Consider the following 26,876-nt stretch of genomic DNA (forward strand, 5'->3'; position numbering starts at 1 on the left):
GAGATTGCTTCAAAATTTACTTCATAGATGATAATTGATGATTTTAGTTCCATAAAACATCGTCGAGCAAATTTAAAAAATACAAAAATCTTAAAGTATGTAGTTAAATATTGACTTTTATATAATATAATTATTCTTTTGATATATATGCTATGAATTATATTTTAATAATTTTTGTTATATTATATTTTAATTTATTTTATATTTAATTGGTGCCTCTTATGAAATTTCTGATGCGCCACTGATTGTACCAGTACATTGTATTTTTCTTTTTGTAAGGAGGAAGGAAATGGAGATGGGACACAAAGAGTTTCCTTTGACAAAAATAGGGTGAGAAAGAAGAGTTTAGGCTCGAGGACGGGGATCGGGAATCAAAGAGGAATCCCTTGCCCCTGCCCAAGTGACATCCTATAAGGTAAATTGCTCCCAGAGACTGGAGAGAAGTGTTTCACTGAATAATAATACCATATACTATTGATTAATTAATTAGAAAGGGAGAGACTCTTGAATATAAGAGGAGCTCAAAACAAAAAGAAAGGAGTGACTAAGTTGTTGTTGTAACCGAATAACAACACTAAAAATAGAAGAATAGATTCGTTACAAATTGGTAATATACCCAGAATATTCCATCTACAAAGCTCACAACAATATACTTACTCTAATAGAGTGGCAAAGATGAATAACTCGGAGGAAACACAGAGATATAGAAAAACTGATTCATTAAACACGACCTGGCAAAAACTTCTAAGAATTTACAATTTTCCTTTCGATAAACAGAAGCATAAGCCATTTGTATTATGAAGATCACATTTATGATATTTACGTTCTTAGTACTCTGCTATTGATGGGTATAAGGAACTGTCTGTAACTACCTCATGCCCAAAAAAACATAACAAAAATGCTCTAAGAATTACAGAAGAATTTCTAACCCGTGATCACTCTAAAAGGCTGTTAATTGGGAAGATAATTTATGAATACATGTTCAAATTTGGTGAAGGTACCACACTGATTTGGTAAAGTAAATTGCTCTTAGAGAGAAGAAGAAGGTTTCATTGAGTAACACCTCATATTATTGATTCGTTCAACTAACTACAAATAGAGAGTCACCTTTAATATAAGAGGTGCTCAAAACAGAAAGAGAGGAGTAACTAGAACAGTTATTGTAACAAAAAAATTACAAGTCTAAAATGAGAACAACAAGCAATTATACTTCGTTACTTTCTACTACGACAACAAGTACTCCGTTGTTATGGAGATTGGAATCTCCTTCAAAGATTATTGTCAAATGTTCTTCTCTGGTTGCATGTTCTCAAATTGACTCTATTTCATGATCATGCTCTGATATTTGCTCCATCTCAATTTCCTTATCCTCTTCGGTAACGTCTGGCCCTGGGCTAGTTGCCGAATTTGGCTCACCATTTGCTTCTTCAAAGTTTGATTCTAGACCTTCAACCAATATTTGCTCCATCATTGTTTCTTCTTCTTCTTCTTCGTCATCTGGAAATTCATTATCGTGCACAAACTTGTAATAATAAACTAAAAAACCGAGAAGAAACACAATATTGAGTATTGCTAACATGAGAAAATATCTGTCCAAATGGCGGCTGGCGGTGTTTGATTCATAAAGCCACCTGTCGAAAATCAAGAACCATGGTATGCTCAAGAGTTTTCCTATACCATTCACCAGATTACTGAATGGCTCAGCAAAGTTCCTCACAGATTCCGATGCATAGTTCTCGAATAACTTGGATAGACCATCTTCAACAAGCGCTTCCGCCATTCCTAACAACAGAAATTGTGGAATCAAGGCCTTTGTAGTCATAATTCCTGTCGAATACAGTATATGTCTTTCCACTCTCCATGCGAAGACACAACAAATCGCAGCAAGAAACATTCCAATACCAATCTTCACGGTAGTTGAATCTATTATTTTTCTCTTGGCTCCAAATTTGATGATGATCTTGTTGATCTTCTTAGCCACATTAGCTTTTTCCACTAGCCGGAAAAACATTGGTATTACCATGTCAGTCATGGTGGTCTCGAGTAAGAAGAGAGATGAAATGTCAATATGCATGACACTTTTCAAACTGCTCGCTTGTGAAACAAAAAAACTGTTCCCAGAAGCCGCAACAAAACTGTAAGGGAATAAGCAAAACCCCCAACAGAGCAACAAAACAGTGCTCTTGGCTTCTCTCACTTGCTTAACTGTGCACAGCTCCCCTTTCGTCTCTTGCATATGGGGACTGACATCATGATTTTCAGTTTGTTTCTTGTCAATTATAGCTGCTTTTTCCAACCATCCAAACCCCCAAGGTACTCGCGGTAACAACCTTACAACCCCACCCTGGCCATGGTTATCCTCATAGAGATGTCCCTGCTTATAATTCTTCCAGTAGTATCCACGTTCTGAGGTTAAATATTCCAAAGTCCTTTTCCTATAAGCTGCTTTGCACACTCTACAAAACTTGCCAACATTGCTTTTTTCCACAAGCAAATCTTCATGTTTGTACCATGCATATCCAAAGTAGAACAACATATAGCTCCCTACCATGAATAGTGACACAAATATGATGCCGTGCCACGAATAATTATCATCAACAACTTCAGAGAAAATAATGACTGCGACAAACGAAAATAAAAATACAGAGATCTTCCACAGTGAAAAGGTATGGTCTTGCCTTGCATTGTTGTTTGTGCATTGTTGTCCTAATTCTTCTTTTTTAGCTCTCGCTATCTCCTCCAATTGAGAGTCAAAAAAATCTTTGCACAAACATCTACCGGCGACGTTTCCCATTGTAATAAGAACAATTGCTACATAGACCATATAATATTCGAAGTATTCACGATCTGAAATTGAAGATATCCAGAACAACATTGAACCCTGCAAAAACAATGTAGATAATAGATACCAACAAATTGGATATATAAATACAAGAGTACTAGGAGGCCAACAAATTTTGTGATTTGTAGCTATCAATTAATCATTACTAATATTTTTAATGTAAGAGATTAAGTCCAATGATGTGAAATTTACTTATTTTTCTTTTACTGGTTACCTTTGTTCATTGTGTAAATATCTAAGTGATTTAATCGGTTCATTTGAAGATAATTAAAATCTAAGAGATATTTCCTATAAATCTTTTGTTTTAGAAACTATAAAGTAACCTTCAAAAAACAGTTCTTATTCAGTTATTTCAATTATATAAAAGGAATAAGTTATAAAATTACATTTTCAGAATCTGAGGAGGAAAAAAATAGAGACTATCTTAATTATAACTTATCATATGATATGATCACCAGTTTTGTACAATTATTATATGAAAATTTAATTACTGTTTACATAGTCTAACTTTAAATGTAATTTCAATATCCTTATCTTCTTTAATTTATTTGAATAATAGTTTAAAGAGCTAATTTATAAGGAAAACTCACTAAAAATTAAACGATATTAAACTATTATTTATTTTATAATATACCGTATTTAGTTTGATATACATGTGGGGAACTAAATTAGTAAATAGTACTAATATTTTTACTCGTAATAATATTACGGGAATATAAATATTTTAAAACTATGTCAGTTTTGTCAAGACATTATAGATTATGGCACAAAAAATTTATAAAATCAAATTATTTTTATAAAAAGGTTGTAGGAGACAAAAATTTTCATCGGTTAAGAAGACCAGACTCTCTATAGATAAAAAGATGAAATAATAAGATTTTTAGTTATTACTTTTATGTGAAAAAGCTTAATTTTTTATTAAAAATTAATTTTAACATTCATTATATGAAATTTAAAAGAATTTAATGTGTATACTTTTATATTTGATTAGGTATTAAGACTATTGCACAAATAGAAATAATTAATTTTTATGTTTACTATTTAAAAGTAATATTTTTTTTCTCTCTATGTATATAAAAGTATAATTAGATATTAGCATAAAAAAATTATATTAATAGTTAAAAATTAACTCAAAATTAAATTTTTTTTAAACAATTGAATCTTGATTCTAACTTTTAATCACAACATTAGTATTCTCTCTAAATTATATGTAATAAATATTTAAAGGAACAAATGTAAAAATATAGATTAGAAAGATAAACAGTAAATATTTAAAATTAAATAAAAAATATGTATATAATAACAATAATATATTTAATTGAATTATATTATTTTGTTAATTTTATTTTTTGTAAAACAGAAAAGTAGAGAAAATTAGAAAATGAGAGAAAAGAGAGAAAAAGATAAATAAGAAGAATGAGAGAGGAAATTTGTTAATTTTGGAAAGAAAAAATTTATTTTAATTGTAATAAAAAATATCTACGGACACATTCTGGTTTGTCAAATTACTAATATAAAATATAAATTATAAATTATATTTAGAGTGAAAATGGTAGAAAGAAATAGAAAAATGGAGAGAGGTAGATAAGAGAATATAGAAAATGAGTTTATTAAGTTTAGAGGAAAATATTTTCTCTCAATTTTAATGAGTGTCATGTGATACATTTTGGTTATTAAATTAGTTAGTAATATATAATATATATAATATAGTTATATTTTAATTTTAATTTTAATTTTATTTAAATACAATTAGAGAATATCATGTTACACATTTTAATACTCAAATTTGTAATTAGTCATTGATAATAATATATAAGAAAGATATAGTGGGTGAAGGAATAAGAGAGAGATAGAGAGAGGGAGAGGGAGGAGAGAAGAACTTTTTAATTTTAGAGAAAAAGATTTAATTTCAATTGTAATGAGGAAATGATATATGACATATTTTGATTATAAAATTAGTAATATGTAATAGATAATAAATATAAATAATCAATTTATCTTTGTAATAAAAAATTCTAAAATTTTTTCTTATTTTATGTATTTTTAGCTTAAACTTCTAACTTTATTTCTTACAAAATAAACACACTTTTTTACACAGAAGGATTTTACGATGTTTCAATGCATGTTCTACAAAGTTACTGCTACGACAAACAGGAGATTCATATATTTTTCATAGAATAAATATTTGAGGAATTTGAAATTTTGGTTTTTTTAATATAATTTTTCAGTGTTTAATGTGTTAACTTAGCTTGTGTTTTCACTTGTTAGCTAAATCTTTAACGAAAAATATTTACGAATTAAAATTTTTTATTAATATTTATCAACATTTTAGATTAATAATTCATTTTTATGTTATTAAAATTTACGGTTTAAAATTTAATATAAAAATATTTTTATTAATTAAATATTGACTAAAAATATAAATTTTGTTAATTGTGTCATATTTAATTAAAAAATAATGTTAAAGAGTCAATACTTTTCGGTCAACATCACTAAACTTAAAATTTTTTATTTTATTTTAAATTTTCGATTTCAAATAATAAATCCTTTAACTTTAAACTCTAAAATATAAATCTTGCAAAATAATGACTAATATTAGTTTAACTATCAGTTTAGTTCGCTCTATTTTGTCTTAATTGAAATAGTAATACGAATATAATAGTAATTAACTACCATGGCGGAGGCACTTGCACAAAAAGTTATTGCAATGAAATTGCCGGTGTAGGCTTCTGAGATTAGATGAGCAATAACAACAAATAGACATGACAAGCCATCTTGCATATTTCTAATTATAACACTATCCCTTTCACTATTCATCAGTGACTCTGTGAGATAGTCCATCATCGTAGAATTCAGCCAATTTTCCATGAAGTTGTAGCTTATTAACAAACCTGAAACGTAAAATTACCCAATTGATGGGGAGAGAGACAGAACAATCAAGTAAATTTCACGTTTTTCCAAGTTCGAAGACTAAATTAGATGTTTTAAATAAAATTTTAGGAATAAAATCCACTTATATGAGTAATATTTCAAAGACCAATTAAAGACTTATTTAAAAGAAAGTAGAGATGTTAAAAAGAATACCTAACATGAAAAATGGAGCTGGTTGTGGCTTCAGTAACTTGTGAAACTTCATCATCACCGAAATTAGATAGAGAGGTGAAGTGGTGAACCGTGTCGGAATTAATTGCTCCGATATTATATGAAGATTCTCGGTAGCTCTCGCATTCTTACTGGTTACTTCCCCTTCTCATAAATACCAATAGAAAAAGATGAATTAAGGTGCTCAATAATTCTCGCGTTGTTAGGTGGTTCCAACAGTTACAATTTATCACTAGAGTACCTAAGCATTTTCCCCTTATTAGTAATAACTTCCAGGTCGTCCTTTTGACCACAACGAGCAGGGGCATGTGAAACGTGCTATTTTATGTTCAAAATATATTAGATGTATACTAAAATCAACACTAAAATTAATTATTAATATAAAATATATGTTATAATATAAAATATATATTAAAATTAAATTAAATAACATATATTTATACATAAATATATTATGATAAATTTTAATATATACATGACAATTTTATTTATGTTTATTAAGATACCTAGCGAGTTGAGCTACTACTACTAAGCTACCAAACAAGGTAAAAATGTGTATCATTAACTCGGAGAGGGACATATGCAGTAGTAAATTGATAAGTGTAATGCTATGGTGATGATGCCATTTTTCTCCTGTCATGCCATGAAACTCGTTGCCACAGCTATGGGAGTGACACGTTTTTTTTTCTCTTTGCAGGATAGTCAGGTATTGCATCAGACGAGTCAGGTTTGGAGTTAGGTTCGATTGCTCTAGACCTACCGTGTCTTAGATGACGTCATGTGCTTAGTTCAGATTTTTTTTCTTTGGTCTTTGGATCCTAACACAGAGAGGCTCCTTTCTTTTCTCTATGAGTTCCATATAACATCTTCCTAATCATAGTTAGGATTAGAATCCAAATACACCTTTTAACAAGGCATATATGTACCACTAGTCCGCTAGTATCTTCCCCACTAATACAATTAAAATTTAAAATTTAAAATTGTCCATTAATATCGTGAAATGTCCTCCCTCTCTTAGCGTGTTTTCTTTTTTTTTTTTTTTTTTTTTTTCATCCGGCATTCGGGTGTTAATAATATTAGAAAAAATATTGAGTATAGAAAGAATATCTGCTAATTTTTTACAACAATAATTAATTATTATTTTTTAAATACAATTAGTAATGTATTGATTTGCATTAATTATAATTTTAAAATATTAGGATTTGTAAATTATTGCTATGTGAAGCTTATGAAAGTGTCACATAACTCTAAATCTCTCATCCTTCTTCGATAATCTCTATATCCTGATCTTCTCTCATCACCGGAATATCGCAATCGACGCTGACCGCCCCTTTCTCCTGATCCCATTTTGTGACACTACCATTTCTGTGAAAGAGAAACTCATCCTACAAGCATAGCCACCTGCATCGTCGCGTCATCGTCTCACCACCAAACCATCTGCCTGTATCACCAAAGACACCTCTATTAACAGACACATCCAATACAAAAAAGACATATCCATAACCACAAAAAACACCACCGTTAGAAGACACATTCTTAGGTAAACACATCCAAAAAAACATCTCTAAAAAAGGAACGGTCGTTAAAAGTCACGACAACGGAGAAGGAAGAACTTGCACGACGCGTCTTGGAGGCAGTAATAGGTGTGGCTGTGCTGACGTGTTGGTGTGCGGCGCAGCGATGGACCACTGGGGATGATTTGTGGGGTGGGTAACGTTGTCTTCAATGGAGAGGAGTCGCGGCTGATGGCTTCGTCGTCTTCCTTGCGTGGTGACTTGGGTTGTCGTTGCCAGCGTCTCGTAGCGTATGGATGCTCGGGTCGAGGTTATCGGTGTGGTTGTGCGGAGGTTGACGGCACGCGGGGCTCTCTTCAGTGATGGTTCTGGTTGTCGTCTCTGGTGTCTTGTCGCAGGTGGACGCTTGTCGGCACCGGTAGGGGCGGTGGCGCATCTATCTAGGGTTGTGGGAATGTGAGTGAGATGAGAGAGGAGAGGGAGAGGGGGGGTTGTAGCATAGCTGCTTAGGTTAGGGTTAAGTTGGGATGATTTGTTTATGTTAGTGGGTTTTGGGTCCAATCCAATAAGAGTTGGCAAAAGTTGGCAGATTCTATGTTAGTTACCTAGTAGGATTCTTTTTTGTTGTCCAATGGCCTAATTGTACACGTTTCATTTATGTTAGCAATGAGATGCATCCTATTCACGGATACCCAATCCGATACAATCCAGTTAGGTAAGATTGTTAATCTGATTCGCAGCGAGTAGAGTAGGCTGCGGATAGGATTCTTTTGTAGATCGGGTAGGGTGGTGCGGGTTGAGTCTCAACTCTACCCGATCATCAATTCACACCCTATATATGTATATGTTATATAATTATATGAAAATATATTTTAAATAGATGTTAAATCAAAGTCCTCTTACTAATTCACTACAAGAAAAAGTAATATTTGTAACAAAAAAAATTATTACAAAAAATCTAAATTTTGAAACAAAAGATATTTCAGTATTTGTATCAAAAAAAGGGTTGTTGCAGTATGTCCCGTTACAAAAAAATTTTGTAACAAAAAATGAAATTGTTACAATACAAAGTAATATTTTGTAACAATTTTTTTTTAATACAAAAATTAAAATTTGTTACAAAAGTGATAACAATGTTTGTCATTTAAAATATTTTTCGTAACAATTTAAATTTTTGTGTCATAATATTTTGTTACAAAATATTAGTTATTTTGTAACATTTTTTATTATTTTAGTTACAAAAATAGAAAGTTCATTTTAAAGTATTTAATTAAATAAATGATATATATATATATATATATCAATTAATTTTCTAAACACACTAACTTAACACTTATATAATATGTAATCATATAGATAATTAAAATATCTTACCTATCATTAAGATTCTTTTACAATAAAATAAGTTCACAAATTTAACTAAATACAATTTTTTTTCTAACATAAAATTGTATCATATCGAATTTATAATTTCTGACACTTCTAACAAATTTCAGTCAATATAAAATCTAGCATGTTGGCATCAATTTTTGTAACCACTACAAAAAAAAGGCCTATGGTCACGGTAACCATAGAAAAAAGGGTGACTATAGATCTATGGTCACGGTTTTGGACCTATGGTCACTTCTCTCGTAGCCATAGGTCTATGGTCACGATTTTTTTATCTATGGTCACGATTTCTATGGTCACGGTTTCAATTTTTAAATTCTGACACTTTAGGCCACGCTTTTTCACCATGACCATAGGTTAATCTATGGTCACGCGTAAAAACTGTGACCATAGCCTTATCTATGGTCACAGTTAGCCTCTATGGTCACCCCTCCTTAAAACCGTGACCATAGCCTCTATGGTCACCCTTCTCTAAAACCGTGATCATACCCTTATCTATGGTCACAGTTTTGGCCGTGACCATAGCCTCTATGGTCACCCCTCCTTAAAACCGTGACCATAGCCTTATCTATGGTCATGATTTTTTGCCGTGATCATAGCCTCTATGATTACCCCGCCTTAAAACTGTGACCATAGTCTTTACGGTTTTCACCGTGGCCATAGCTTATCTATGGTCACGGTTTTTTACCGTAACCATAGCCTTATCTATGGTAACGGTTTTCACCGTGGCTATAGCTTATTTTACCGTGACCATAGCCTGTTTTGTTTTATGAAATTTAATTTTTTTTAAAGCATAATCACATCCCAAAATGATATTAAACACAAATAAATCTAAGAATAAGAAATTCAATAAATCTAAATGATAAAAGTTTTATTAAAAACTAGATATCCATTACAACACTAATAAAAATAGGGAGTAATTTATCAATTACATGTAATATTGGATAAAGTCTCTAATCAAAAAGTAAAGAACACATTAAAATAATACATTTAGATAACAGAAATCATTATAAGACCCATCCCATCTTATATTTGCTTAGAATATATTTTCTTCACATCATGTCCTCCTGCTAGCAAAAGAAATAAACATGTTAATAATAAATATGGAGCACAAGTTTAATAAGTCAATCAACATTAAAATTTCAACCACTAAACAACAAAGAGCTTTTGCTAAGATTTTGAGCCACATAAAAAGGATATACTAAGTATAATAAGAACTAGTGCTTCTGCTAATAATTTTATATGGATTTAAACTTTGATTGGATTAATGTTAATTTTTTTTTTATTTTGGCTTGGCTTGCAAGGTAGTTTTCCTAGGATAATTATTATGAGTAGCTAAGAAGCACTTGTCTCTAACATCCACTCTCTAATCATCATTACATTTAATTTTATTCATTCAAAACTTAAGGCTATATGGCCACTTTGATTTGCACAAATTTCCATCACGTATGCTCATAGGAACTTGATTTTAGGCAAGCTTCAACTCAATGCAAACTAATATTATACAACTATTAATAGAAGTGGCAGTAATTAAATAGTATGTAGCATATATAATTAACAAGCTAAGGTGGCATTATTGATTAATTAAAATTGTAAAATGAAGTTTATTGTTTTTCAGTAAAAGGAGGCAGAAAGTGTTCTAAGTCTAACATAAGAATCATAAAAAGCTCATGCTAAATTTTGCAAACTGAGAACAAAAGAATCAGAATTTTAGTGGGATGAAATAGAATGAATCAATTTCATTATGAACCATTCCATTACAAAATTTAACCATTCAAACCGTAATAGCCGTAACCTTAGTTTGGACTCATTTTATATTTCTATTCCTTTTCAAATTGTCAATCACAGCATAGCCCAATGAAGCATACATTGAAGGTGAAATTTATAAGACCAAAAATAAAATTTAGCCATGCACTCTCTAATCTTTTACTGCCAATCATAGTAAAAGAATTCACACACTTAGTCCTCATTAAGTCATTAAAAGTTCAAAGTTCAAAGCACATGCATCATTAAAACAACCTGGCAATATGCTTTAAGTTGTAAATTTAATTTAATTTCTTTCTAATTTAATTTAACTCACCTATATCAAAATTTTCTCTGCTTCTGCAGCTGCTTTTGGGTTAAGTGGTAGGCTCAGTACTGGAGCTAGCACACTATGTAGAACAAATGGACTAGAAAAAGAAGAGCAGGTCATCAAAAAGTGAGGAAGCTGGAAAACTTTTGCACACAATATAAAAATAGCATGTTCAATGCTCAAAGAAAATTGCTTGAAATTCATGCAAAACATAATATTATCATGAACATGCAGAAGAAGGATGTCAATCAACCACAACAAGAATTGTAATAATTAGCGTCAACAGGAAATCTCAGAGGAAAGAGGGCTCTTCTATAGTTTACACTACATATAAAGAAACCTGTTGCATAATATTTACATCTCCGCTTCCCCCCTCATATTTAGAACCTGTAGTCAGCATTGGGAAATTTGTCACTAGCCTCCCATTCAGTTTAGTTCAGTATTTAGTAGTTTGATTTAATTCAGTCTTCTACAACTATTTACATTATTCAGAATGGGGTGTTTGAAACAATTTTCTGAAGTATAATCTTTATTTTTTTACTTCATGGAACCTTACTACAATTTTCTAAAGTATAAAGCTCCAGCCATCCAGTGTATAAAGCTATGAAAGGAAGTCAACATAAATATGAACTTCTGAAATAGTATTAACTTTGATTTTAATTTGACATTCAGCATAACAAATGAAGCACCTGCCCCATGGCGCAAGTTCAGGTGATGCCAATCCAACACAGAGTGACAGAGAGAGCCAACAAATTTTACTTCTACCAACAAATTCTGCTCATTAATCATTTTTAACAACAAACTCAACTATAATTTTTCAATCCAAAGCAGCAAACAATATTGAAAAAGAAAGAATTTACAGACTGAAATTAACTTAGCTTGTATATATGTGCAGTATTTAACTTAAGAAACTAAACATGGCATACTTGAACATACAAAATCGTTCAACAAAATTTAGAGATTGTGTCAATTAAATAAATAAACTTTGCGTATTGAATTTGGATTGCAATAGAATATTAATTTTCAGTCACTTCACTTAATCAAAGTTTCATGCACGAAATCTACTTCATGTGTAATTGTGTACTAACGATTTACATCAACGAAATTGAAAAAAAAACTACTCAGTGATATGTTCAACATCAAATTTAATTTACAGCAACAAATTCTACTTCTACCAACAAATTATGCTCATTGATCATTTTTAACAACAAACTCAACTATAATTTTTCAATCCAAATCATTATTAATTCATGTACATGAAAAATAGGAGCCACATCTTTGAAGGCAATAATTTCAACAAAATCAATAATAAAATAGCTAAATGATAACAAAATCAATAACTCTTGTCTTATTGTCAAAATTGGACCACCAAATTTTTCCATTCTCAGAACTTAAATCCAAAACCACTGTTAAGTGACTAAAGTATTCAGTACTTTGACGAATCTGATATTAATTGTAGAACTCCATTTTATTGTAGGATCTAAGATGTGATAAGTATGCAATGAACAAGAAGCAAAATAGTAAAAAGTTAGCAACCTGCCTTGAAGACTACAGAGGTTGGCAATGTCAGTGAGGTGAGTCAAGGAGGAAATGGCGGAAGGAAGTTCTTCCAGAGAGACCCTTTCCTTGAAGACGCAGCAACGGCGAGCTCGAGAAATGACAGGTATGAACGGCGGCGACGACAACCCCCTTTCTCTCGCTCAATCGGGTTCTGTCTCATCACTCCTCTTCCTCTCGCGTACAGTGGCAGTAGCATCGACCAAGGTTCGGTGGTGGAGACACCCAAAACGGCGGTGAAACGCGGCGGCTATGAAAGCTATGCGACGGTGGTAGGGCGCGGCGTAGGCGGCGGGACAGCTCCATCGCGACCTCTGTCTCCCTCTCGACTCCTCCACTGCGAGCCTCTCCCTTCTCTCGTGCAATGATGGCAACGGCGACGGCGGCGAGGTCTCAACCGGCGCCATTCCTTCCTCCTCCCTCTCTTCCTTTCTCCCTCATCCCCTTCAAGCTTCCCCTGTTTCTCGTTTCTTCCCTTTCTTTTCTTCTATATATGTGCATTCGTAGGTTTAGGGCACGAATTGGGAAATTTGGGGATATTAGGGTTTTTATTAGAAATTTTAGGATTAGAGAAAAATATACGCGAGTAATATAACAATTTTACAAAATATTTGGGATAAAATAACAATTCAGAAATTAAATATAATACTATAAAGATTGCTTTTAAAATGCACAAAATTTTATTTATCAATATATTAATGAGTTTAAATAATTACTTTTAATTTAAATTATAAAGTAAACATACTAATCACATTTTATAAAATATGGTTTAAATCCTAATATCAATTATCTAAATTAAATCATGTAACCTTTTATTATTTTTCCGTCACCAGAACTTTAATTTCAATTTATATGAAATAACTAATTATAATAAAAGTTGTACAAAAAGATTAACTGACTTAAACTTAAAGTATTTACAAAAATCCATTTCCTAATAAGTTAATCTCTAAGAACTTAATTTAATAAAATAATTGTAATTTAATCACAATACAAATTTTTTAAATTAAATTATATAATACTTCTATTACTGAATTTTAGTTTCAAATTATATAAAATAATCAATTATAAAAATAACACAAGAATTGTAATTAACTTAACTCAAAATATTTAATAAAACTAATCTAATTATTCTTAATTAATCAATTTATAAAAATAAAGAGTTCATATTAATAAAATAAGTCATAACTTTTTCATAATAAAAATTACCTAAATTAGATTGTACAATTCTTTCTTATTTTTCAATTACGAAAATTACACAAAATATTCCAATATAATAAAATTACCTAAGAATATTAATTTGTTCAAAATGAATTTATCTCCGAATCTATTTAATTATCTCTAATAAAATAATTTCTAAAATTATAAAGTTTAAACATAATAAAATAAAGTCACAATCTATCTCAGAACTTTGATTTATTTACTTTTCAGTAAAGACAACTTTCTGAGCAATGAGGACACGACGGGTGACAAGAGATGAGCACGATGACCCACGACGTGTGACGAACGACGCAGAGAAGCTTGTGATTCGTGAGTGTACAGAGGGGTTGGACAACCTCCTAAAACCGTGATCATAGATACTTTTAGGTCACTCTCCAAAACCGTGACCATAAACCCTTTTAGGTCACCCTTTCGTAAAACCGTGACCATAGACTCTTTTAGGTCACCCCTTAAAACCGTGACCATAGACTATTTTAGGTTACCCCTCAAACCGTGACCATAGACCCCTTTAGGTCACCCCTCAAAACCGTGATCATAGACCCTTTTAGGTCACCCTTCTGAAAAATCGTGACCATAGACTCTTTTTTGTCATTGTAAAAAACCGTGACCATAGACCCCTTTAGGCCACCCCCTAAAACTGTGACCATAGACCCTTTTAGGTCACCTCCCAAAACCGTGACCATAGACCCCTTTAGGTCACCCTCCAAAACCGTGACCATAGACTCTTTTAGGTCACTCTTCCGAAAAATCGTGACCATAGACCCTTTTTGGTCACTGTAAAAAACCGTGACCATAGACACCTTTAGGTCACCCCTAAAACCGTGACTAGGGGTGCACAGACCCGGCCCGACCCGAAGGTCCGGCCCGGTCCTGAACACTTTAGGGACTAATTTGGTGTGATTTCATCGGGTTTAGGGTCGGGTAAGGGTCTCAAAAATAGACCCGGTCATTATTTCGGGTCGGGTCCGGGCCATAGCTCGGGTCACCCGAAGTCGGCCCGATGGCCCGGTCATCATACACAATTAATATTTTGTATTATTAGTGATGGATCATGACTATTCTTATGTGGAATTTAAGTATTGTAAACCTTAATATTTTGTGTTATTAGCCATTATAAGACTATAAGTTAATGTTTTATGTTTAGAATGCATAAGACTTTACACTAATGCATAATATTATGTTATTTGTATTGATATAAATATTTGGTATTATTAGACAATATTAGTATTGATTGTGGTTTTGCTTTAGTATTGATTGTGGTTATGCTTTAATTTTAAAGAAGGGTTGGTTCTTGTTATATTTTTCTAAGTGAATTTTACCATGTTAAATAATGGTTGGAGTCTTAGAAATTTGGATATTTTTACATGCTAGCTTACAAGAAGGTATCAACGTAATGTAATGTTAACGGTCCGGTTTTCACCCGGTATAATTGTGGCCCGAAAGTGTATTGGTTTCATCGGGTCTAGGGTCGGGTTCCGGTCTAACAAATAGACCCGCTGTATATTTCGAGTCGGGTCTGGGTCACATCAAACCCGGCTTCACCCGACTCATGTGCACCCCTAACCGTGACCATAGACCCTTTTAGGCCACTCCCAAAACCGTGACCATAGGCCCTTTTAGGTCACCCCCTAAAACCGTGACCATAGACCCTTTTTTGTCACTCTTTTTTGAAAAACCGTGACCATAGCCCCTTTTTGGTCATTTTAAAAAACCGTGACCATAGACCCTTTTAGGTTACCTCCAAAACCGTGACCATAGACCCCTTTAAGTCACCCTCTAAAACCGTGACCATAGACTCTTTTTGGTCACTGTAAAAAACCGTGACCATAGACCCCTTTAAGTCACCCCTCAAAATCATGACCATAGACCCCTTTAGGCCACCCTTTTTTAAAAAATCGTGACCATAGGTACTCTATGGTCACCCTTTCCAAAAAAACCGTGACCATAGCTTTTTTTTTGTCACCCTAAAAAATCGTGACTATAGAGGGTCTATGGTCACGATTTTTTACCGTGACCAAAAAAACCGTGGCCATAAACCCAAAATGTTGTAGTGAACCCTGCAAATATGAACAATGAAAACCAATTAAAAAACAACACACAACACTATCTTTATCAGAGTAAAAATTAAGTTAGCTAGAAATTACAAGTTAAAATTAACTAATTTTTTAAGAATCTATTCTCAAAGTTCAAAGTTAGCCAATCAAGAATGCAAATTATCAAGAATTGACAATTTAATTATAAACCCGGACTAATTAATCATAATTCAATCACAACTTAGTGAACAAATTCATTAAATTTACATAAGTATCTATTGTCAAACAATCACTATAAAACACAATTTTTACCAAAATTCTCATAATAAATATACTTGACTTTTTTTTATGTTTTTACACTCATAAAGTTTCATAATAAGGTTTATGTCAAAACACAAGATAAGATCATTACAATAATTATCCTAATGAAAATCCAAACCTGAAAAGAGAAAGTTTCAAAGCAGCATACTATCAAAATTTAACAAAGCAGTGAAGCACGTGAACAAGTTTATGTTATTGCAGAAGTAATGGAGATGCAAAGAGTTTGGAAATAGAGAAGTATAGCAAAAATGAAAAAATAAAACTGAATTAACTAAAATTGACAATGAGTAAAGAATGCTAACTGATTACAATGAGTATTAGGCTTATATAGAGGGAGACTATTGATAATAAAGCTAAAGGCTCCCTAAACAACTTATAACAAACTGAATAACAACTTGACAGCTAAGCCACACTATCTTGAGCTTTCTTGAACTCTTATTGCTCCTGTTTTTCATCACTAGCTTTAACAGTATCATCAATAAAATTATTTTAGAATCATTAAAATCAACTATCAACAGTTATTCCAATTTCATAAAAATTATAGAAACAAAAAACTTAACAATAGAAACTGCAACAACGTTATTCTGTCCGAGTTCAGATTTAAAAAAAAATTAGCACCATAGCACCATCAATAACTCAGAAAGGATAGTGACCTTAACAAGCCCATCAAGAAATAAAAAATTATATACTTAGCGAATTAAAAAGCTTTTTTGGTCTATGACATCCAAAAATTAACAACAAAATCAATTTTATTTGCATTGAATAGCTTCAGCCAAAACAGAATTAATATTTTTCTATTTGAATCAATGACCATAAAACAAAGCAGTAATCAAAACAGAAAATGAATTTCCAGCAGGAGAATCGGTGGCCGAAATAGAAAATGTACTTCTAGCCAGAGAACCAGAGACCAAAATAGGCAGTATTATACCAAATCAATATTCAAATCAAAACAGAAACCAAATCAATTAGGTCCACATGGTCTCTTTGAAGTTAACCACTTATATGCGGTATTTAGCTGTCACAAGAAAGACAACACATTCTTTTCTTGATAATTAAGACTTCTTAAGAACCTGTGAACTAATCTGTCATACAGATTAAAAATACTATTTTTTCATAACATGAGCTAAACCTCATATCTAAGAAGAAAATTAGTACAACCATAACATTACACTTAAAAATATCAAATTTGATAATCATTTCTTGAATCAAAGATAGGTAAAAGTTTAGAACTCACATTCATGTTATAGAACCAGAACAAATAAGCTATTGCCACCCCTGGTGCTCTCCCAAATCTAGCAGTACAATACACATAAACTCTTCCTTTTTCCTTTGAGATTGCCCATTCCAATGATGAGACTGCTTTAGCTAGAACATTTCGCAAGAAGTTTCGATCAAATTCTATTGCCTAATAAAATAGATTTATAAAATATATCAAGCTGAGAATTATAATCCAGTCTCAGAAAAGCAAGCAAAGCATTTAACAAACTCACAACTTATTTATCAAATATATTAAAGCATTTCAATTGCACCAAAAGTGTATGGATCCTTGAGTTAGCCATACATTATATTAACCATATAGGAAAAATTAAAATCTCTATCTCATGACAATGCCATTAAGCAAGATAAAGTTTTTCTATTTTGAATCAATGACCAAAACAGAGCAGTAATCAAAACAGAAAATGAATTTTCAGCCAGAGAACCTAGTGACCAAAATAGAAAATGCACTTCCAGTCAGAGAACCAAAGACCAAAATAGGTAGCATTATACCAAATCAATATTCAAATCAAAATAGAAACTAAATCAATTAAAATCACATAACAAGAGACACTTGAGTTACCTAATTAGAGGTTGGGCCACAACGAGGAGGCAGAGAACCAGTGACAGGGTGCAATTCAAAAGTAGTGACGTCCAGAGGGGCAGACGATGGCGTGACAGCAGCTCCAATGGTGATGACGAGGAGAAGCATCAATGGTGACGACGGCGACAACGGCTTCGCATAGCTCCAATGGTGAGGACGGAGCTGGCAGTGACGAAGGTTGGAAGGCTCCCCTCCAGTGGCGGCAACGCTACTCTCTCTCTCTCTCTCTCTCTCTCTCTCTCTCTCTCTCTCTCTCTCTCTCTCTCTCTCTCTCTCTCTCTCTCTCTCTCTCTCTCTCTCTCTCTCTCTCTCTCTCTCTCCTCGCATTATGACTCTCCCAACGACGATATGACAGCGGCGACGGTGGCAGTGACACCCACCGACACCGTCTTCCCTTTTCCCCCTTTCCTTCCTTCTCCTTCTTCCCCCTTCGAGCTCCACCCTCGAGCTTTTCTTTCCTTTTCTTTTCATGTATGTGTGTGTATATGGTAAGGGGCTGTGTGTGTAAATTAGGAGAAAAAGGTGAGGGTTAGAATTAGGTTTTGGAGGGTGGGTGTAAATTAGATTTTTATTTGGAAATTTTAATAAAATTAGGGTATAGAGTAGGTATTTTTAATAAAATTAGAAATAATCAAATTATTAAAGTTTTAGATTTTAAATAAAAAAATATCCAAATATTTAGGAAAATTATATGAGTTCTAATTAATTTTCAATTTAAAATCTCATAATTTTGATTAATTATTTTTTGATAAATAATTTTTTGAAAATAAAACTATGAAAAGCTATAACAAATCACAAATAATTTATTATTTATTTTCTAACAATCGAGGATCTTACAGGCTTAATGATGAGTATTGGGTTTTGGTGGGTTCTGCTTTCTATGATGAGAAGGTGGAGCTGTGGAGGCAGTGAGAGTGGACGAAGGCGGCGAATAGCAGGATAAAGAGTGAAAATGATGGTTAGAATTAGGGTTTTTACTTTTTATATTTGTTTTTATTTTTAAATTTTAACTATTTTTATTTATGTTTAATAATTAATTTTTTTAATTTAAAAATTAATTTTTAGTCAACATTTAAGATTTGATTATTAATAAAAATTATATATTAATTTTATAAAATAATATATACTATTTTTAAAAATTAATCATTTAATCTTTAATTTTTTATAACAAATAATTAATTAATACAAATAATATTTTAAAAAATTAAATTTTTGAAACAAAATAAAATTATCTTAAAGATTTTAATATTTTAAAATAATTTTTTAAGTTACAAAAATTCTTGTATTTTGCAAATAACTTATATAAACAATATTGAATTTCGTGACAAATTAATTTTTTGTTACAAAATAATTAGAATTTTTTAAATAAATGGATATTTTGTTACAAAGTATTTTAAATTTTTGCAACAAAACACCGGTTCGTTACAAAAAGCAACATAATTTATAACAAAAAAATCAAGTTGTTACAAAATATTAAAACGTTATGTGACAAAATTGTATTGTTGTTACAAAATATTATTATTATGTAACAATCACTAATTTTTGTTACAAAAAAATAATTTTTTGTTATAATTTTAAATTTGTTACAAATATTTAATTTTCTTGTAGTATAAATACAAAAAGATTCTTGGCTATTAAGATAAAATCATTAACTGATAATTTAATATATTTTTTTATATAAAAGTCAGTTCTATTTTAAATCATCATTAAATTATATAGTAATATTGCATCTTTTTTATAACTCGTGGATAAAATCAAATATCCGCAGATTAAGAACGAATAAAGTTAAAGTTAAAATATTCTCAACTGACGAATAGAATTAGGATTAAGTTCAAATCTTATCATATTCTATCTATTGTCACTCTTAGAGAATACCATATTTTAATTTCATGTCCTGCTATCACTTCGTCGTCGCGTATATATGTCCCACTCCTAGTTAATGGGACAAATCGTTAAGGAATATTATTGAGTGTGTTTGGGAGACACTAAATTATTAAAAAATATTTATTTTTTATTTGTTAGAATATTTGAAAAAATTTTAAAAGTTAAAAATAAAAATAAAAATATTTTTTTAAAAAATTATAATTTATATTATTTTTTAAAAGAAATTTTTATTTAAAATATATTTTAACATAATAAATAAATAAATATTTTTATATTATTATATTTAAACATAATTAATGAATAAAAAGATATTTTTACATAAAATATCTAAACATCAAAATACTTTATAATATCAATAAAATAAGTAAAAAATTTTTAATTGACCAAATCTTGTTTGCAAATGAGATATCAAAAATTTACGAGAAAAAAAATATTTTTTATAATGTAAATGAGATATGTGTATATATCACTATAAAAAATTACTGGAATAGTGACCGACTCTGATGGTTGCTAAAACCTTGGTCGTCAATTAGAAAATAGCGACCGATTTTCAACTAATAGTACCAAACTAGTACCAAATGATATTGGTCGCTAATGAAATCGGTCGTTAAATAGCAACCAACTTTTCGGTCGCTTATGAAATCGAACGCTAAATCGATCGCTGATATCTGATCTGAAAATCTAAAATCGGTAGTTAAATCAGTTGCTGTTACTTATTTCCTAATTATAGATTTTTACTAATTTCACGTCGTATACCACTATTAAAACTTGATTTTCACAAATAATTATATTTTAACAAAATATAAAAAAAATTAAACATAAATCAATTTTTTAAATAAATACTAAAAATATTTTCAATATCTATATAAAAATATAAAAATTAAAAGAAAAAATTTATAAATACATTAAATTTATGATCCACAATTCAAATGTACATTGACAATTTTATAGCCAATGCTCCGAATATATGTAAAAAGTAAGGAAAAAAATATTTATATGGAGACAAAAAAACCTAAGGATCTTAAGAATTTAAAGACAAAAATATATAACAAAAACAAGGACTTATAATATCGCTGAGACTACAAATACTATAACAAAAAAAGTCAATGTATTCTACTTTTCATTTTAATTCTTCCAAAACCCACACAAATTCAATTTAACCGAGGACGTTCATGATCACCAGATTATATGATCATCAGATTATATTGTGTCTACAGTAACAATGTATGTAGCCACCATCGGCTGCAGCCTTCCCTACATGTTTATGAAAAGAAAGCTTGGATATCAAATTTATTTATCAAATAAAAAGAAAAGAAAGGATGCTCATGGCCTGTAATCCCCGATGATATTTTTTCTTTTCTAAAATTAATATAAAATGAACAGATTGACTTTTAGTTTAGAGTTTCAGTCTAGACAAAATAAAAGTCCCTACTCAATACCAAAATACTGATTCTGTTAGGGCAGAAGATAGAAGCAGGTATTTGTGTGCGGGTTTGAGTTTAAAGTTTAAACTGAACTAACTCCTACTCTTTTCAACTGAGCCATAGCATCTTGTGGCAGCAATCACAATAATCACACTAAGTGATAGATGTTGAAATTTTCACATAGAATTACTTAACCCAAAGATTATCCATGTTAAATCATTAAGAAAGAAAATACTTAAATAGCAACTTGTGATTCTTTCGATCTTCCTCAACTAAAACCTTCTGTGTTCCTAGGTGGCTGAATAGCAACTTCTCTGATGGGAAAAAAGTTGCTGAGGCGGCTTAGGTATATTGGGGACCGAAACCATGAAGGCACTATTTATATTTGAACATGGCACCCATTAAACCCTAAAGCCCAAATAAAAATAGTATCTAAAGTCCAAAAAATAATATATCTAAAATCCAAAAAATAATTATCTAAAGTCCAACAGATAATATCTGGCTTTATTCTCATTTAATTCCAAATCAAAAGTAATTATGACTTATTCAATTTAACATTTATAACAATAAATGTGATTACCACTATATAAGTCATTTAATTTGAAATAGCGTAATTTGTGATTATAATTAATATATGTAGCCCACAAACAAATTAGAAAATTAAACAATTTTCTAACAATCTCCCACTTGAGTTATACATATATTCTTTCTTGACATAATCACATCTTAGAAACTTTATGCGCGCATCTGAATGCTATTTCCCTTATTACTTTAACAATTTGGTCCGTCTCATACATTAGATATGGAACTACCGCAGCTTTTATCATATTAATATCGTGATTAAACCACGACAATCATCATCCTAACATACTTAACGACATAGGTCAAATTTGGATGAGTAATATGGAAATTACATGCCAAGTGATCTCATGCATGTCTATTTTCAATTGGTCCAACTTTAAAACTTTATTGAGATCAAACACAAAACAAATATTACAAAATGAACATTTCACATAACATGAAATAAACCATCAACTTAATTCTATAGAAAAAATAATTCAATATATGTCATAGGACATATAGCATAAAATAAACTCCCACTAAATCAAGGCATCACAAATATTGACACCCATCCGAGCAGTGTGCTCATAAAAGACTTTAGGGATCAATCCTTGGTTAGTGAGTCTACTAGCTAGCATATACTTTGTTCCTATATGTTCTATGAAAATCTGTCTTTCTTAATCTTTCTCCTTGACAACTAAGAGCTTGATGTCTATATGCTTCGATTTTGTCAAACTCTTATTGTTATTGGAGTATAGTACTGCTAACTTATTATCACAAAATATCTTTAATGGCCTTTCAATGTCATCTACTATATGAAGCTTAGTGACAAAGTTTCGCAACCATATGCCATGAAATCAGAAACAGAGTACCTAATGATCTCCAAATTTTTTGATCTCCGATAAATAAACATGTAATCCTTTGTTCTCTTTAAATAACGCATTACACGTGTAATAGCTATCCAATGATCCATGCCCGAATTGCTCAAGTATCTACCCAACACTCACACTATAAATGATAATCGGGACGTGTGCATACTTGAGCATACATTAAGCTCCCTAGTGCTGATGCATAAGGTTTATCATGTATTGCTGTCCTCTCAAGTTCATTTTTAGGGCATTACTTGAGACCGAACTTGTCTCCTTTAGTTATGGGTGTGTCCATTGGTCTACATCTTTCCATATGCCATATCTACTTAAAATCTTTTCGATATAATTCTTTTGTGATAATCCAAGAATACCTTGAGAGGCGATCTCTTAGTATCTCAATTCCTAATACAAAAGAGGCATTACCAAGATCTTTCATTTCGAATTTGTTCGATAGAAATTTCTTAGTTTCATGCAACAAGCCTATATCGTTACTGGCAAGTAAAACATCATCAACATATAAGACCAAAAAAGTATTTACTCCACTGAACTTGCGGTATACACATTCATCTATAATATTTATCTCAAAACTATATGAAGTAATGACTTGATTAAACTTGTGAAACGTACCATTGACGGAAAGTTTGTTTGAGATTATATATGAATTTTCTCTTTTTTTTGTTGGATCTCCTTAATGACACTTTTTAAGGTTGTTGAGCTTGTTGTATGGGTTGAGATTGAGGAAGATTCTCATTATTTTCCTGTACTGTAACAGTATCTTGAGCAACAACAATATTCTCATTGTTCTTTTATACCATAACTAGATCTACAGTAGAATTCTCATTGTCAGGGACGAATCTAAGAGAGGGCAAGTATAGGCCTTGGCCTCCTCCAACTTTTTTAAACAAAGTTAATAATTATAAAGATATAAAGTTATTATATATTATATAATTTTATTTGAAAAACAGAATAAGTAATTATCTTAAATAAATAATTAAATTATTAAATTCAAAAAAAAGTAACAATTCTTAAATTAAAAAAAATATTATTGCCAATTACCTTTTGATTAAATAAATTTTTAAATTTTTAAATCTTTAAATATTTAAATTTTTTTTTTTTAAATATTTTTTCTCTTAATTTTCCACCTATTATCATATAAAATTACTTTAATATTTATAATAACTAAAAAAATCTTTATATATTATAGTACAAAATAAAAGTAAATTATTTTAAAATTTATTTATTTTTCTCATGATATTATATTAATAACATACCTATCAAGAAAATTCATTAAAACAATTATATTTTATATATTTTATTCATGAATATATTTTAAATGTATATAACAAAGTTATTAGAACAACTTATTTATATTATTTTATAGTATATTTTTTATGATATGAAGCATAAAAATATAATTTACTAGAACAACTTATTTATATTATTTTATAATATATTTTTTATAATATGAAGCATAAAAATATAATTTACTGTCTCAACAATACTCAACAAAGTATGGTAATAAAAAATAGATAATTTTAATGTTTTATCGAATCTAAAATAAAAAAAATATAAGAACTAAGATAATTTTTTTTTATATAACAAGCACTTACTAGTATTTTTTAATCAAAAAATATTAATAAATATATAATATTATATTTAATTATATAATTTTTTAATTTTCGATCCCTGCTCTACCAAATTTTTGGATCCATCCCTACTCATTGTGCTCTTGTACTATAATTGTATCTTGAATAATAATAGGCACAAAGACCTAATCATTGTTAGTTACAGAATTCTCATCAAAAGCAACATTCCTAATATTTTCTTCCCCCCAAACTCAACATCCTCAAGAAATCTCTTCAAAAATAGACCTTGGTGCAGGATTGTAAAACTTGTACCCCCGTGAACGCTCAACGTAACCAACAAGGTAGAAACTAATTGTTCTTGAGTCCAATTTTCTTTCATACGGCCTATAAAGTCGCGCCTCAGCTAGACATCCCCGAATATGCAAATACTTTATACTGGGCCTTTTCCCAGTCCAAATTTCATAAGGAGTTTTGTTAACTGCTTTGCTTGACACCTTATTAAGGATGTACACGGTGGACTTTAAGGCTTCTTCCCAGAGTGATTCAGGTAAAGAAAAATGACTAATCATACTTCTCACCATATCCTTAAGAGTTCGGTTCCTTCGCTCTACAACACCATTCATGCTAGGTTTGCTTGGCATGGTGTATTGCGGAACAATACCACACCTCTCTAGGAAAAGAGAAAAAGGCCCTGGACGTTGCTCACCTGAACCATTATATCTTTCGTAGTATTCACCACCACTATCAGATTTGACAGCTTTAATTTTCTTCCCAAGTTGAAGTTCAACTTCAGTTTTGAAAGACTTGAAAACATTCAAGGCTTGGGACTTTTCATGAATTCAATATAGATACCCATAACGAGAGTAATCATCTATGAACGTAATAAAATATCGTTATCCATTCCATGAGACAGTAGGGAATGGACCACATATATCGGTATGTATCAGTTCTAAGACATCTTTAACTTTCTCGGCACCCAATTTTCTTTCGTTTGTCCTTTTTTCCTTTATGCACTCAATGCAGACTTCAAAGTCCGCCAAATTTAGGGGTCCAAGAATTCCATCCGACACAAGCCTCTGAATTCTCCGTTTAGAGATGTGACCTAGGCATTTGTACCATAATGATGCCAAATTCTCATTTAGTTTTTATTTTGTACCTGTTTACAGTATTTCATTATTATAGGAATTCAAATCAAACTTATATAAATTATCCACCAAACAACCAGAGTAAATATTATTCGAATTATAAAAGAGACTGACTTTATTGTTTCTGAATGAACAAGAATAACCTGATTTGTCCAAACGAGAAATAGAAACCAAATTCCATCTAAATGACAGTACATAAAATATCTCTAATAAATCCAAGTAAAATTCACTCGTAGAACATAATCTAAAGGTTCCTATAGCTTCGACTGCAACTATATTGCCGTCTGCCACATAGATGTATCTTTCAGCATCACTAGACGGTCGGTTTCACAGGCAACCCTGCATATTAACACTTACATGAGTTGTAGCAGCAGAATCTACCCACCAAGTATCAACAAGTGCATAACTTAAACCAGCCTCAGAACAAACAAAAGTAAGAATGATACCCTTCTTTACACGTCAAGGGGCATATTTAGTACAATCCTTCTTCATGTGTCCCACCTTCTTACAGAAGAAACAGGTTGAAACTTGATCCTGTTTCTTAGCCTTTTTCTGCTCAGAAAGTACATCCGTAGTACTATCACGCTTTCTTTTATACTGAGAAGATGAAGCCATGTGAGCACTTTCAGTTTTATCTTGCTGTAGCCTCTCTTCTTCTTGCACACAGTGAGATATAAGCTCATTTAAGGACCAAGTGTCATTCAGAGTGTTATAACTCACTTTGAATTGCCCAAAGTGTGCAGGAAGGGAAACCAAAATGAAATGCACGAGTAAGTCTTCAGACAACTCTAACTTTAGTGCTTTCAATTTTGAAGCAAGATGAGACATTTTCATAATGTACTCCCTTATGTTCCCTTTATACCTCATGGAGACAAGTTTGCTCAAAAGGCTACTTGCCTCCACCTTTTTATTCTTAGCAAAGAATTTTTTAATATCTTTCAAGAGCTGTTTGGCATCTTTATCCTCAGTAATTGGGTCTCGAAACGCCTCAAAAATTGAGCGTTTTATGATCATAATGCTCATTCGATTGGATCTCTCTCACTTCTCTATTTTCACCTCATTGAGATTTTCTGGAATGGAAGTGGGTTTCTCCTCTCGAAAAACTATATCCAGATCCATACAACCGAGGACAATTTCCACGGTATCCTTCCAAACCTTAAAGTTTGAACCATTCAGCATAGGAATACTGCTAATTTGTGCAGAAACATTGGTAGCTGAGGCCATAGTTTTTTTATTAGAACAAAAAACATGCAGTAAACATTAGTTAAATAATGGAAAAAAATTTATATTGAGATATCTAGAACAACATTAATTTTTAATCTTTGGATAGAAAAATTAACTGTAAGTGATACTCTCATTGCAGTAATCAAATATTATCAAAATTCCTGTCACTCATTAAGCCTTTCTTTGTACCGACTGAATGCGCACATGGAAACTTGAACTTCGCAACCTATTTATTACCGCATATATTTTCTATTAATTGGCCAAATAATAACCAT

General features: G+C 31.2%; 1 protein-coding gene across 1 annotated transcript; it reads right to left on the minus strand.

The window, feature by feature from the left end:
* Window positions 1-1,129: 1,129 nt before the first annotated feature.
* LOC107627653 (protein NRT1/ PTR FAMILY 5.4-like) lies at window positions 1,130-6,145 on the minus strand. Its single transcript, XM_021117002.2, has 3 exons — window positions 5,927-6,145; window positions 5,516-5,733; window positions 1,130-2,881 (listed from the first exon to the last, which is right to left on the minus strand). Exons 1-3 carry the CDS (start codon window positions 5,979-5,981, stop codon window positions 1,310-1,312), a joined length of 1,845 nt encoding a protein of 614 aa, XP_020972661.2. The 5' UTR covers window positions 5,982-6,145; the 3' UTR covers window positions 1,130-1,309.
* Window positions 6,146-26,876: the final 20,731 nt, after the last annotated feature.

This window comes from Arachis ipaensis, chromosome B2 (genome assembly GCF_059453495.1).
Source record: "Arachis ipaensis isolate K30076 ecotype BB chromosome B2, ASM5945349v1, whole genome shotgun sequence".
Classification (NCBI taxonomy): Eukaryota; Viridiplantae; Streptophyta; class Magnoliopsida; order Fabales; family Fabaceae; genus Arachis; species Arachis ipaensis.